General features: G+C 45.7%; 1 protein-coding gene across 1 annotated transcript in view; it reads left to right on the forward strand.

Annotated features, from left to right (window-relative positions):
• The first annotated feature begins 2,666 nt into the window (after positions 1-2,666).
• Positions 2,667-15,882, forward strand: part of CLMN (calmin) — a 77,231-nt gene continuing 64,015 nt past the window's right edge. Inside the window, exon 1 of the mRNA XM_065636746.1 lies at positions 2,667-2,942. Within this exon, the coding sequence (XP_065492818.1) occupies positions 2,861-2,942 (82 nt within the window). The 5' untranslated portion in view covers positions 2,667-2,860. The remainder of the gene's footprint in view (positions 2,943-15,882) is intronic.

Genomic DNA, 15,882 nt, shown 5'->3' on the forward strand with positions numbered 1-15,882 from the left:
ACCGGTGAGGGCTTCTGCTAACTGCAAAGCTGGTTTAGGAAAGGTGCTGAAGAGTGACCCGAAAGTCTCGGATGGACAAACACAGGTGACAAGGCTGCTGCCTCCCTGGACAGAGCTGCACGCTTGCTAAGTGAAACTGGACCAGAGTTTTCATTCACAGCAGTTCATGGCCCAGTGTATTGATGTAAGATGAGGATGATGCAGCTTATATTGATGTGCTGGGCTAGAAACCAGAGTGGCCAACTTGCCGAATGGGCCTGCACCTCAGGCCGAGGTTGAGGTCCTGTCTGACTCGCGGTCAGGAGGAGAGGCTGTGATGTGGATGCTCTCGCCTCCCCTCAGTGCGGGAAGGGCAGGCGGTCCCAGCCAGTGCTGGACCACACCAGCCAGTGCCCTTTTGCCGGGCCGCTCTCCTTCAGAGGCTGCGGGTGCACAGAGCGGATGCTTTCCCAGGTGAGAAAGTTTCAATGCCTTTCTCCTCTCCCTCTGCGGAAGTTTTAACTTCCCTGTTCCCACAACGTTAATCATTTACAACATCTTAAATGCAAGCTGACCCTGAGACCCAGACTGCAGGTCAAATGCAGCTGCCTGGCAGGCCTGAAGATGTCAGAGGGACCAGGGCTGCACCTTCAGCCACCCTGATAGTGGAGCTGGGCAGCTCTTGCACAGGGACCAGGGCGAAGGCAGTAATTAGCCCCAGAAAAATGTGCAGAGAGCAATGAATCACAGCTGTAACATCACACGTCAGGTGGGGCTGGCAGCAAGGACCTACTGGATTGTTTCCTCTGACCTTTGCTCCTTCTGCCGCACCTCGGTGTGCACCTTCTGCTGCTGAAGGTTGTGGACTTGTTCCACTTCTCCATGTTCGTTTACCTCCATCTCATACCAACTCCCTGTCTCCAGCTGGCATACTGACCACAGCAAGTGGTCACTGGGAGGTCTCACGAGCAGGCCAGTGCAGACCGGGACAGGTTATCTGGAGAGCTCATGAAACCCCAACCCCTGGAGGGTGCCCACACACGTGAGACAAAGCTCCAGCTGTCCCCATCCAGTGTGGACTGTAGTCCTGCTTTGAGCAGCAGTGTGGACTAAGGACCTCTAGCTGTCCCTTCTGGAGAGGATTTCACCAATGCTGTGAAATCATTCACCTGCTTTTCCCACAGCCACACTGGCTCAGTTTCCAACTCCACCTCTAAAGACGGTACCAATGCATCCAGCCCACTTGGATACCTCCCGGAAAAAACAGGTCGTCCCAGTGCAAAATGAAGTCAAAGCCTGGCATTGTGATTTGTGTGAATCTGGTTGATTTCACATGCATTTTCCTTTTCACAAGCTCTTTCTTCTACTCCTTGAATTCAGGCTTATGAAGTCTTCAGTACGGAATTCTGCTGTCTTTACATTTGTGCAAAACCTTTCAGCCTTGACATGTAAACAGTAATAAAGCTGAAGATCGCTCCAGACTCTTAGAGACTGGATTGTGGGACAGTTGCTTGGTGTGTGTTACAGCAGTGATAAATAGTTCACCTATTAGATGCTTTATGGTTGACTTTGCCTACTCACCATCTCCATCTGATTTTGGATGGTAACAGAGAAATCACTGGAGCAGGCTGTGGGAAGAGCACTGCATTCCTGAGCTGGGTGAAACAACTGGTTGTGTGGAGTAAGCATTTACTTGAGATCACATAAACACTTCCAACTTGAAAGAACCACAATCTCTAGATCCCAGTTTGTTTATATTTAATTTTGTACATCTCAGCTTGTGTGTTTTGCTAGTCTAACTAATGATGCTATACTAGTCTGACTGGATTGTGTCAAAATTTTCTGTTTACATTATGCAGTCTTCATGGTTTGAAAACAAAATAGGCACAAAATACAAATAGTGGTATATTGTAATGAAATGCTCTCTACGTAGAGGAAATGCTCGTGCTCTTCACTAAGTTTGTAGAGCAGATCTTAGTGATACTGAAGAGCCTTGATAATAATTACCGTCCAATTTTGATGAAAAAGTGTAAATGAAGATATTCGATGTGAAAATTTACCACAAAGGAAATTTGACAGCCTAAATGGACCAGCATGACCAGGCTAAATAAGTATGCAAATGGCATACTAGTGCTTTTAATTTATAGTGGTGCACATTTCATCTCCATGAGGAAAACCTCTTTGCCGTTCACACTTTCTTCTTCCACTTCTGCCGAGAATGCGTGACATTTATTCCAGGGCACGACGCTTCTCCCGTCCCCAGGCACACCAAAGAGAAAGAGGGCAAGAGCTCGGTATTGTTTGCAGCCCCCATGCTGCCTCAGCAAGAAAAACGTATTTATTTAGAGTGCCAACAGCCCGCTCCGGAGCGGGATGGGGCGAGGGGCAGCGCGGCAGGCGCTCCGGCCGGGGGCAGCACCGCCGGGCCGGGGGCCGCGGGGGCGCCGGGGGCCGCGGGGGCTCCGCAGCGCGGGGGCCGGACCCGCCTGCGCCCGACGGGGCGGTCGGTGCCGGGGCCGCGCCGCCGCCCACGCCGCTCTCTGGGGAGGCGACGCGGGAGCCCCGCTGCGGGTAAGAGCAGGCAGGGGGCGGCAGGCGGAGAACCGCCCGCGGCGCAGGGCACGGCCGGACGCCCACCCCACTCCGCCCCGCGCTCCGCCGCTCCCGGCCGGGCGGAGGGACGGAGGGAGGCGGGCGGGCGGGGAGGGGAGGGCCGCGGGGCGGAGCGCAGCGCGGCGCGGAGAGCGGCCGCCCCCCCCGCCCGCTCCGCGGCCGCCGTCGGTGCCGGTGAAGGCGGCGGTGGCGGTGCCGCCGGCTCCCGCCGCCCCCTCTTCACCTCGCCCCGACCCCGGAGCGGGCGGCCCCGCGTCCCCCCGTCCCCATGGCCGGGCAGGAGTGGGATTGGTTCCAGCGCGAGGAGCTCATCGGGCACATCAGCGACATCCGAGTGCAGAACCTCCAAGGTAAACCAACACCCCCGGAGAAACCCCTCCCTCCGCCCCCGCGCCGCCCCGCTCCCCTTCCTCGCCGTGCCGGTCCTTCCTCCTCCGCCTCTCCCCGTGCCCTGGCGTGGGGCTGCCGCGGGCTCCCCAGCCCGCCCCCCCGGGCCGCCGTGTGGGACTCCCCGGCTCCCCGAGGCGGGGGCGGTGCGGGTGTGGGGCCGGAGCTGCCGAGGGGGAGGACGGCGGGGCCCAAAGTTTCTCCCGGGCGCGGCGCCGGGCCCGTCGTGCCCGCCGAGAGCCCCGGCGCTGGGGCGAGCGGTGCCGGGCCCCACGGGACGGACGGGGCGCGGGGGCTCCGCGGGCGCTGGGGATGCTGCGGCGGCGGGGGGCGGCACAGCCGGTGTCCCCGCCCCGGGGGGACACTGCCACCCACAGCCTTCTCCTGCGGGCGGTCGCGGAGGGGGCTGCCGGCTCCCCTCGCTCCCCATCGGGTGCACCTCACCGGCTGGGCGGTGCCGGGGCTCTCCCTGCCCCGCGGCAGCGGGGGCTTTGCCTTTTGCTGCTCAGGAGCCCCATAAACTGGGGGGGCAGAGCCCGCCCCGCCACTCCGACCTGGAGATTTGGAGGTACTCGGCCGCAGCCAGGATACGGCTCTAGGTCCGTATCAGCACAATCTGAAGGGAAGCCGATGGCTAAGTACTCAATTGAATGTACCTTCTCATAAGCTTCTTTTGAATAAACATGGACAGAGCTTTTGGATAAATCATCTACGAGATGCTCTCCTATTCAGCCACAGGCTGTGCTGGCGGAAAGGATGCAAATACCTAGATTTGAATGTAGTTTGGTACCAATGTAGTACTTCCTCCGAAGTTATGCTTGCCCCTCACCAGTTAACTCTCCGTGATTGGCAGGGACAGCAAGAATCGATGAAAGAAGAAAAAGCAGCAGTGGTTTATGGGAGAACAATTTGTTTAATGTAATATACCAATCTTAATCAACGGCTCACGTTACACTGCAATGTATCTCCATGTTCCACAAAAAATAATAGACTTGAATTATAGGTCATTATCTCTTCCTGTTTATGCATAATGATATTAGGGACCTGTCTACTGGCAGAGGCAGTGCAGTTGCTGAAAATTAGTTTGGGTTTGGCCTGATTATAGAAGGTGTATAATTTATCAGAAGAGACCCTCAAATTAGCCATTCTTTCAGCTCTTATGTTGTATTTATACAGTTAAATGCTGATGGGGTCACAGCACACCATTTTGACCTGCATCATCATGACCTCTGAAATTCAGATTTTGAGTACAGCCAGGACTGTTGGTTCCAGGTTGAACTCCCCTTGGGTTTTGACAGTCTCTCATTACAGTATAATTCTACAGTTCTACATCTCTGACTCCTGGCTCTGTCTCTTGATTCTGTGTATTAGTGTGGATGGCCCGCATCTGATCTCTTTTTGCTCAAAACTGTAGCAATTAAACCAGGTTTAACCATTAATTCATGGCCAGTTTTTGAGAAGGAATAGAAATCTGTTCTTAAAAAGAGTAACGTGTTTTTGGTTTTGCCTCTCAGCCATTTGTGTAAGAAGGAGTTAAACTCATTTTCTTTTCTGGAACTTAAAATGCATTTATACAGATGCACACAGCCTTCTCTAAAATTCCTATAGTCCTGTAGGAGAAAGTCATCCTACAGGGCAAATTCTTTTGAATAACATGTTCATGAAAAAACCCTCTTGTTCCCTTCTTGCCATACAAGAGGAAATTTGAGAGATGTATTAGTTGTCACCTTGCTTGCACTGCTAAATAGGGTTTTAAGAAGTTTGATGCCTGGCGTGGGCTATTATAGGAGACAAAAGGCATTTCTTCTAAGGTGCTGCTCCAAAGCAAGTGATAATATCTATCGCTTGCAGTATATATGATTCGTAACACATAGTTCTCACATTTTCTTCTGGAGATGAAAAACGTTTTACAGATGGTGAGTCTGATACTCGGGAGAGTGTGATTTTTGTCACTTGGGAGCTCAGTGGCAAAGCATGGTGCTTCTCTTCAGTGTGGTTTCTTGTAAAATGGCAGCATATGCTCTATGTTCAAATGTAGTAATTAAACTTGCTCCTGCTGTATAATTCAAAATTCATTCTCTTCAAAACAATGCAATCTGAGTCACTGCTAGTAGCATTGTCACTTGCAGAATCAATAATAGTTTTGATGTGCTAGAAAGTCATGAGTCTAGGATGAAAAACCAGCGGAGGCTGATGCAGAGTTCCCAGCGGCACCAGCAGAGCTCCTGCAGGGTCACGCTGCTCAGGGCCACGCGAAGGACCTCAGGTGCTGAGCGTCCCCATCTGCTGCTGCGTCTCCTGTTCCTGCAGCGCTCTCTTGCAAGACCAGCTGTGTTTGGGGTGGGTGCTGTGAAGCTGATGGCTTGCCTTATTCCAGAATGCTTCCTTTCAATGTGACATTTTACGTATGTGAGGGTGCTTCCCAGTCTCTGGGGCCCCCATGACATGAATTTAGACCCGAGTGGTGTCCGCAGTACACAGGGAGTATGTTGTAAGGAGAGGAGGAAAGGTAGCAGCTAAATATTTGCAGATGTGAACAATACAGGAACACACTGGCATGTCTGCATGGAGATGGACACTGACAACCTTCTTCTGTTGATGCACAGAGCCAGCCAAATATGAGGTCTTTCAGGTCTAGAAGACAGACAGCAGCATTATCGTCATGCTGTGTCCAAGCCATCCTGCCGAGCCGCTGATTGGACGTGGTTTGGTCCTAGAGTTAGGTGATGGTTGGACTCGATCTCAAGGGTCTCGTCCAACCAGAATGATTCTGTGATTGAAGAGCCAAACAAGATGAACCCAAGTGGTGATGACCATGAGAAATGGTGCCACTAGCACCTGAGCAGCCTACCTGGTATTAAAAGTTTCTGCAGGCATCATACAGCCATCTGCTGTAGCAGTTTTCCATACCCTTTCTGCCTCCTTTTTAAAAAGCTAGAATTATTCATTTCTCTTGAAAATTTCTTAGTTATGTCTTAGCTAAGCTATAGAGCACTGCTGACGAAAAATACTATTTGAAGACGGCATATGCTGTTTCAGTCTGTTGCATCTTCCCTCTTCTAGTTTGGCAGTTCCAAATCCAGGAAGGACCCAGGATGCTGGTTACTGGGAAGTGTCTGCTCTCATGGTGGTGCTTTTGCAGTGGTATGATCCCACTGAATTCAGGAGTTGTTCTAGGTGCGTGTGCTGGGTGCAGAAGTAGCCTCAGGGACTATATATTCTGTCATATAACCGATGGATGAAATTATGGCATCTGTGAGGCTTTCATCTGTTTCACCGGGAGACTAAAACTGACAGCCAGGGGTGAAATTTGCTAAAGTGACTGGACTTAGGGGGAAAAAAAAGATGGTTTTAAAAATGGAGTTACAGCCGAATGTTTAGACATGAGCATATGATGATGGGCTTTTATTTTTCTCTTTCCATCAAGATCAGAGATTTTCCATTTTATTTTTTCAATGAAGGAAGTGATAGTTCAAAGCTGTTTCAAGTAAGTGATGCTAAAAGCCAGGCACACTGCTTCTATTCTCGACAGAGGTAATTTCAGGGAACAGAGGCAAAAGTGACAATCTGATGGGGAAGAGGAGAGGGGAACGTAAAAAGGGAATCAGCACCAGGTGTGGTGATGCACAAAGTTCCTTACTCCAGGTCTGTTTGGTTTCTAGACACATTTAATAAACTGATATGCAATTTGTTCTATTTGTATATTCTCCATAGTGAATTTCTCCACATACTGAAAGAGAAAAATGGAAAGCCTGCGCAGAATGTAGGAGCACATCATCAAGCAGTGGAATGCTCAATAATTAATTTCCTGCCAGGAGATGGGCTTTTTTTTTTCTCTTTCTTTCATTACAACACCAGCGGGAACATTTTGTTACAACACAAGAATATTTTAAAATCTTCCCTACTGGAAGCTTGGTATAGGATCATCAAAAATATACTCCCTTATGTGGTGAATTGCACTCACTAGAAAGAGGCAACATCCTCTCCAGGAATTATTCTCTTTTAGATAATATTTTAGTCCTGTGCTTTGCAGTAGTCTGGATGTATATTTAGTATTATGTATCTTCCATTAAATTCCTTGGAATTAAATATGTGGAGATGAATACTTGTGCAGTCAGGTATTATTGGCCATCTCTGACAAACAAGTACCGTTACGACCATTTAAAATAATTACGGTTTGAATGTCTATTTCTTATAACAGAGTACATGGGCTGGGATGGTAGAACTCTACCATTTTTCTGTCAGAGGACTAGACAAGGAGCCCGAAGTCCTGCTACTCATCATTTTGCTACTCACTCAGGGTTTGATCCAGAACTCACGGAAATTCATAGATGTTTATTCTTTGATTTCAGTACATTTCAATACTTTCTTGAGTCTCAGGTTTGCTCTGCTGAGGGTTGCATGGCCTTCAAACATACTTGGAGGGCTATACAGGAACATACTGTAGTGATGTCACAAATAATGCCAAAACCACTGGTGACAGGCTGAAAGAAATAAACTGAGCAATACCAGCCCCACTAGCTCCCCATCCTTGCCCTAGTTTGTACCTTTTCATTAATCACTTGCTCATAAACTCACAGCAGTCTCTGATTTTGATTGTCTTTCTGTTTGGATCCTTAAGATTTAGACTTTCGTAAGCTGTGGACAGCAGTAACTATAGTTGTTACTGATATGAACCTCAGCTTCCTTTGAGATAACGGGTCCCAAAAGCTGTGTCTTAAGAGGCAGTGAGGGTGCTCAACTCCTAATAGTTAACTCTGTCTTTCAGTGAGAGTATCTACATATCTTTTCTTTGGGGACCTTAAGCATCTCTGATGGACATCCATCAGGAACTGCTCATAGGCAGTCAGGAACTCTTGAAAATGTTTCTCTCTCTATTTTTGCATATCCATTTATGTATGAAGCATAATTCTTCTGACCATTGCACCTAACTAGATAAAGTAATCTTCTTTTTTTTTTTTTAATTATAAGATACAGCAGCATTCAGTCTGTTTGCTATAGTTTGTCATGCCTTTCAAACACATGGAAATTTTACAAGTGGAAGGAAACCTTTTTTAATGTATCCATTCATTCTGACAGAAGTAAGGTGCTGTAACTGTTCATTACTTTAATTTGTCTGTAACTTGTCCCCATATCTAGAGGGATTTCATTCTGCCTGTAGACATGTTAATTTCAGTGGAGCTCTTTGTAGATTAAGGTGACATTTAGAAAGATTAAATTGCTTGGAGAACCTTAGGTGAAGCCCTATAGAACCACAAAGTGATGCTATTCTATGTAAAAGTGAAGTTAAATAGGCCTGAGAGTTATAAATGTGAACCCTCAAAATAGAGATTCAAATCCAGGTATAAGAAGCCAAAGATAATGCTGGAAACATAAGTCTTCTGGTGGGGATGGTCTCCATAAGGGCACTCTCATACCTGGCAGTATTTGACAGCAATGGAAGGAAAACTTACCTGCTGCGGATGGAGGGAGCCCTGGCAGTGACATGAAGGAGCAGTGAGAGGCAAGGTACAGATTGCATGTTTCAGCATGCAGTTTTAACAAGGTCAATGCCTCATTTCTCTAACAAATTAGAAGTCTGGTCTCTCTGTCCCATTGCATGGATGAAATTACACCAAATTCAAATCATGCCCAGTAGCTCTGCAGTCAAATGAACTCTTACACCTGTGTATTAACACCTCACCGTAAGAGAGACTGTGTTTGGCATCCAAGCATGGACCTGACTCGAGGCATGGGGTTGATCCGTTGTCACTTGCCAACATCACCTTCTCTTTTCTTTCCTTGGTGAGCTGTTGTTCAGTCACTGATAGCCTTGGTGTTAGGAGATCTGGTGACATCTCAGACCCTATCGCTTGCCTGAAGTTGAATGGCAGTTTAAAAATGACAGTCTTTAAAACACAGTGATTAAACCAGCACTGATTAAAAACTGTACTGTACTTTTCATAGTTTCTCCTGCTTGTTTTTTGCTTTGTTCACTCAGCTTGGACAGAAATTCAAAAAATGTTCTTTCTCCTAAAGACCATGTTAAGGTTATGTCACTTGCATTCTGAAGTATTTCTCACCTTTACTTTGAAAATATTACAAAAGAATTAATTTGTTTCCTTTTTCCATTTTAAAGACAGCTTCCTGTTGGACTAGAAGAAGCAACCTTGGGCATTTTGGCTTGTCAATGTCCGTTTAAACATTATTGTTTATGTCCTATGCTGTTTAAACTTAGTGTTATTGCAGAATGATTGTTAAGGGGAAGTGCCAAATGTTATCTGTCTCTTCATGTAGAAGTCAAAAATATTCTTAAAATTATATATTCAGAAGAAGAAATTACCTCTGTGTCAGTGCCGGGGTGGTGAAGGGCATCACAGCACCTTTTAAGAAATCTTTTTCTACATGTTTCTCTACCTGCTATTCTATTTTTACCTCTCCCCAACCAGTTAAATACAGGGACTGTAGGTGGAGGATTGCAGGATGGATTTTGCTTCATTATAATTGCTGCATATTTCTGCACAAACAGCTGAGCTGTGTTTTAGCTGTAGTTTGAGGCTTTATCGCCACAAACACGAGTTTAAATTGACATCTTGTAAGGAGGCTCGTAATAGCAACAGCCCGGATATCTACAGAATGAACACTTGTGGACATGTAACCTCAAGCAGAGAGCATTTCCTTCTAAAACCAGAAACACCACTGCATCTGAAAAGATGTTATCAAAAGCACTTGAAAGAAAACACTCATCTCTATGCCTGTTACTTAATTTGATGGCATGATTCATGGCATTTGTGTAATACTTTGAGGGATTTTGTTAATTATTTTCCACTAACTCAGACATATAGAAAAATATATTTTAACTGTAGTATCTTAAAAGTTACTTCTGATATATATCAGTGTAATTCAGACCCAGCGAATCTATGAACAATGAGTTTCCCTGTTTCTTATACTTTTTATGTTAGCATCTTTTACTGTTGTTAGTCAGAAATGAGATCTTTCTCATTCATCATTCTCTAGACCAATGCTGTTGATTTGCTTCACTGGGGAGATTTTTGTGTTTTTCTCCTTTGGTAGTATAATTCTAGTTTACAAAATAAACGCTCACGAAATATGTGCCACAGGATTAATTTCAAATAGAAACATTTATATTCCAGTCCTTGTTGCCTTTAATGCATGGATGCCTTTGGATCTTCATCCTACTCTAATTAAGACTGGAGATGAGTGCATTTCATAGTGTCCCGAGCTGGACAAAGAAGCCTCTGCTTTTGCGCAGTGTCCATTATCAGGAAACACGGCTGTTTAGTGGTGTTTAGATTGGCAGGGCAGGCAGACCCCAGCCCTGCAGCGCGGACCCCTCAGGCTGCGGTGCTGCCTCGCTCACCCCCGCCATGCCCCGTACGTCTGAGCCCATGCGGAGCCCCGCTAAAGTCAGGGATGCTCTGCCCATGAAATGGCCCAGCGAGATCAGATTGTGTCACCGGGGCCTTCATGTGCGCATGGATTTTAAGTAGAAGGCCAAATCTCGGCTGAAGGCAGCAAATCATGTTCGGCTCGTCTGTACCAGGGTATTTGTGGCTTTTCAGGCAACTGGACTTCTCAGTTTTCTCTTTCACGTTTGGGTTAGAGTTAGATGGCAATGAGTTAGAGGCTCTTGTAGTTACTTGGTTGTGAAATGAGTCTCGAGTGTCTAATTAACTGCCATCCCAGTGAACACCATGGTGCTCCTGTTCTTATACTGGGACCCCCAGGGTGGGTGCTTCATGTTTTAGCCAGACTCAGATGGAAGCTCGCATTTAGGTCTTGCACCGCAGGTTGTCCCTCAGAGGGACCAAGCAGCTGTTGTTCACTGTGGCTCAGCAGTTGCAGTCTCCATGTTAACAGAGAGACCTTAAAAGAAAATATTTTGTATGTTGCACCAGGAAGAAAGTATTTACAAGGGAGAAGATGAACGTTGAATACACTGCCTACATGCATTTTTTCCCTCCTCACACAGGTTACTGTCACTGTAGGAGGTTACCAATTCTGTCAGTGGTGACATGGCAGGTCTTACTGTTTTGGACCTGTCCCCCACAGTAATTCACTTGTTAGCACTTCTGAAACCCATGAAAGGTCTCCGATGTGCACTAATCTTGCTGTTGCCTTCTAACTCTGAAGTGCTTATGGTAAGCTACATTTTTATTCTTCCAGCATGTTTTTCCTACGTTTTCTTCAAGAAGCCCAAATAGCGGTACAATAAACCCCTTGACGATCCGGCGGCCGTGCGTTATTCATATGTTGTGAGAGCCGTATCACAGCCCAAAGTGTCCGTTTCACGGGGCTCCAGCTGAAGCTCTGAGTTGCTGCCAAGGCACAGGGACAGGTTACGAGCACGGGCTGTCTTTCTGTTGTGCACTAATGGTCAGATACAAGTACTTTGCCATTTTCTTTTATTCTTTGCAAAGAACACCCTGATGTATGTCAATAAGTGTTTTGCATATGTAGTCAATGTAGTTCATGACCAAGGGCTGATTAAGCTTCTCTTGGCTCGGTGAAAAATAGGAAAGGCAAGAGGCTCCTGGCACCGTGACAAATGAGAGCAATGCCAACGAAGATAACTTTGTTAAAATCTAATCCTTCATATGACTGCATCTGGACACATGATTAAAGCTTTCTGCCTCTTGCTGATGTTCATGATGAACACAAACTGCAGTTATAACTTAATAAAGATATTGAATTTATAAATAACATAGTATGAAATGTCCACTTCAGACTTATTGTCTGGGATATGTATAAGGAAATAAACATAAATCTGTCTGGGCTGTTTGCCCAGGGAGAGTAACCAGGCAAACAGAGGTAGGCAGATGGGGAAGAGCCATGGAAAAGCAGAGTGCCCGATCCCAGCTGCCTGGTCCTCAGAAGCCTGATGGTAGCGCAGGAGGGGCTGCGGCCAGCACTTTCATGGGGCACTTGAAATCAGTGAATCGTGAAAATCCTGCCCAAATGAGAAGATGAGATTCCAGAGACAAAATTCCCATTGATTCTCCCTTTTTCACAAGGTAGTTGGTAGACCTGTTTCTGTTACAAATCCTGAGTGATTCCAGCAGTTATTGTTCAGAGTAGCTGGAGAAGTGTTTGGTCCCTGTCCTTGTTCTCAGGTTCCACGCTAGGCAGGGGACTTCCCAGCCCTGATGATTAATGCCACTGAACAGCATTTAGTTCCTTTTGCTCTCAGTTGTTTTTTTTTTTGTCTTTTTTTTTTTTCAAGATCTTCCTGGGTACAGGGCAAGGAGTGATTTAAAGTTGTAGAGACTCTTGTGTGAGGTTTTCCATTTCAGCTCATTATAAAGAAAAAAGTTTTTAAGGGGCCTAATGTTAGTTAAAAAGAATTTGTGCTTAGCCTTCTTCCAGAAGTTAATACAACTATTTACCTTGGCTGAGAGAAGACAGAGTACGAATTTTTGCTGGCTAAGCTGTATTTCTTCTTTTGAAGGTAGATGGTCTTTTCGATGTATTCAATTTTGACTTTTCAAAACTTTAAAACATTGTGTGTTTATCAGAAGGACCAAAGACAGGAGCTTTAATTGTCTTCAAAAACTGAATATCAAGAGGAAGCACCATGTATTAGCTGCTGATACAGCTAAGGGATGCTATAAAGTCCTTCATCTGTAACGCTGCAGTTGACAGTATCAGTCATCATGAGTTCATTTTAATTTAAGAACTTGGAGGTCACACCTCCTGAAGTCAGGAAGCGGTTGTGACCCTGGTGGTGGTAGCCCATGTCTGCAGGACAAGGTCAGCGCTGCTTCCCATCCAGTCCTGGATGTCACCGAGAGGGACTGTCCTCAGGTGCTGAGGGATCCAGATGTAGCTGGGGAGGTCTGGAAAGCTGATACCTGTCTGTCTCACAAGACTGTTTGGAAACTAATTAAAGCATCCAATTATATTCAGATTTTTTTTTCAGATGGTCAGATCTTGGGTAACTTTCAAGTCCTTGACTTCCTTTAATTTTGCAGGGAGTGTCTAAACATTTTTTCATTGCCTATCCCACAGATGGCTCTAGAGCAATTATTTTCATGCAAGACCCCAATTTTTTCATGCATATTGAGTCCTTCACTTCTGTGCTGAGACTGATGATGAAAACCTGTTGCTGAGGTGGGCTGGGTACCTACAGCAAGCTCAGATGAGACCCCTGTGTTGCATCACTCAAGCCGATAGACAGCTTTGCCATTCAGGCACTTAATTATGAACCGAATGTTCACTTGACCTCTTATATCCCCATTTCACTAATGAACCAAAACTTAACAAAGAGTGACTGACTGCAGAGCTGCTGCAGTTTGGGCTCTGTGAGCCAAAGTTTCCGCTTATTTCATTTATCACACTAATGATCAGTTTTGGATCTCGAACACAGGCTGCCTCTCAGGAGCTGCATGGAAAACACAGCTTAACGTGCTAACCTGATGCCCACGTGACAAAAAGATTGGCATGGGCTGCCCACTTCATTTTGACTTGCTGGTCCTGCTACATGTGTATGTTATTGCACGCTGCATCCTTACAGAAAGAGGGGGCTGCTCTGGGTGTGGAAGTCGCATTTCATAACTGTGGTTTTACAGAGGGGGTCCAGGCTTGAGTTCTGGTACTCAGATAATATTGATGCCCATAGGCTTTGCTTTCCCACTGCTCTGCATTTGTCTTGACTAAAATTGAAATGTGTTCTTAATACATTCCAGCAGGGAGTTATTTCTGTTTCTTTCAGCATCTCCTGGTTTTGATGCATTTGACACCCCTACCTTAGGGTTGGAGATTAATTGCACATGAAAGCCAGAGGGCTTGTTTCAAGTTTATCCAGACAGCCTAATGACATACTTTTCTGTGTGTGAACACGGAAAGCTTTGGTAGAGCAGGCCTCCAACCATGGTCTTCTCTTTCCAAAGTGATCATTGTAACTACCTGACCAAATTCCTGTCTTCACACCTTCTTTTTTCTTTCCTTCACTATCTGACAGTAAAAGCTAATAATGTCATCTAACAATTCGCATGAACCGTAATACGTATATGCTGCCTTCTCTATTTTAAGTTTTTAAAACTTGCTAATTCACAGGAGTTACCAACCCATCTTTTGTCCCAGCATGTGGTGTTCCCATGTTTGGCAGTGGGTGGTTTCCTTCTGGGTTTGCTCGTGCTTGTTGGTGTTTTCTCCAGCGCACACCAGTTGGTGGAAAGGCTGAGTGCAATCAGATTTCATTTTGGCTTGCCTTAGGGTTTTTTAATGCAAGAAGAACAAAATGTTTGTGGAATGGAGTCCAGCTGCTTTCTTCTACTTCTCCCTGTTTGTGAAGATGTATTTTTGAAGTCTCTTGTTGATCATCTTTGTAAATTACTATTTTATCACCTTCAGGTAAATTTGTTTTTTTCCAAGTGCTTTAGAATAATCTCAGTCAAGATCCAAATCAGCTGTGCTCCTTCTGCCTCTTCTTACTATGCTTTCAGTTCACTGAGTTTGTTCCAGGGGTTTTGTTTGCTTTGGTTTGAGTATGTGTTGCTAGAAAGGAGATAAAGCGGAGCTGGGGAAGAGAGAAAACTTGCTACTAGAAGCGGGAAGAGGGTAATTCGTGGTGAACATCTCCAGGAACTATGATTTGTTTTCTTTGAGGAATGTATGCTAATAAAAGCTTTCTGTTTGCATGCATAAATGAATCAGATTAAATTTTATCCCAGGCTGAACTTGCTGCCAAATCATACTCTTCAGTCCTCCAAATCATCCAAATATTATTTTAACAGACAGCAGTGTTACATCCAGTGTCCTGAAGCCCTGTCTCCCTTGCGCATGGGTCTGAAAGAGATCGATGGTGTAGAGAGGAAGACCAAGGGAGAGCTTACTTAGGACATGGATGAGACATGTTTATCTTACATGAATGTAGAGAGATATCTACCTAAAAATGTCTTTCTGCCCTGGATGATTATAATGACATGTTCTGCAAGAGAAGGAAGCCAGAGAGTTTAGAGAAACAAAATTAGAAATAGGACAACAATCAGATTCTGTTTTTCCTTTCTGCAAAGGTCAGACGGCATTAATTGCCTCACCTTGAAATGTGGTTTATGGTGGAAGTTCTGTGATACCATAGAGTGTAAGCTGCCTTGAAGGTAGTTGTAGTTGGTGTCGTGTGGCGTTACAGCTTGATAAATAAGCCATTCTGACCTGCTCCTGGAAGACTCCTTTTTTTCTTCATTTTCTTTTCCCAGTTTCTCAAGCTTTTTGGTGTCTGGTGATCTCCATCTGGACTTGGCTTCATGGCATGAGCAGAGGAGAGCATTGCTGTTTCGTTTCATGACTCTTAGAGTTCAATTATTATTGCTAAAGAAATGAACAGATGACAGGCGCTTTGCTGAGCCCTTTCTCCCCGCTTTCTCCATCTTTCCTGTCACCGGAGCACGGGAAGTGCTGAGACCTGGCAACTCCTGGAACAGCCCAGGCGAGGCCTCCCCGTGGCACTCGGGCACTGACTTGAGATCAGTGTGTGCGTAGGAGCTGATCCATTACTTAAGGCTTGTTTGGGAACCCCGAAGAACAATAATATCCTGTTGACTAGGATTTTACTATTTATATCCATCAGCTGAGCAACCGCCTCCTCCTCTGCCCGCTCCCTGGTTACCAGTCTGTAAATCTCTCTTTGGGCCACGTTGTCTGTTGCATGGTTGACAATATGATTTTTAATTTCAAAATGAATTTGCTTGAGACACTTAGAAGGGCAAATACACTAATGAAGAAAGGTGTCAGCTTTTCTTGCTTAGTTAACGTGTTAGCTTTTTGGACATCAGGCAAAGAGACTGGCAGGATGCTAACCTAAAAATAAGGGGTATCATTAGAAAACAGTACAAACCTATAGCAATGCAAAGAGGAAAACAATTAGATCCCTTATAGGTATGTTTGTGGAGAAGTGCTGACATA

This window comes from Caloenas nicobarica, chromosome 5, assembly GCF_036013445.1.
Source record: "Caloenas nicobarica isolate bCalNic1 chromosome 5, bCalNic1.hap1, whole genome shotgun sequence".
NCBI lineage: Eukaryota > Metazoa > Chordata > Aves > Columbiformes > Columbidae > Caloenas > Caloenas nicobarica.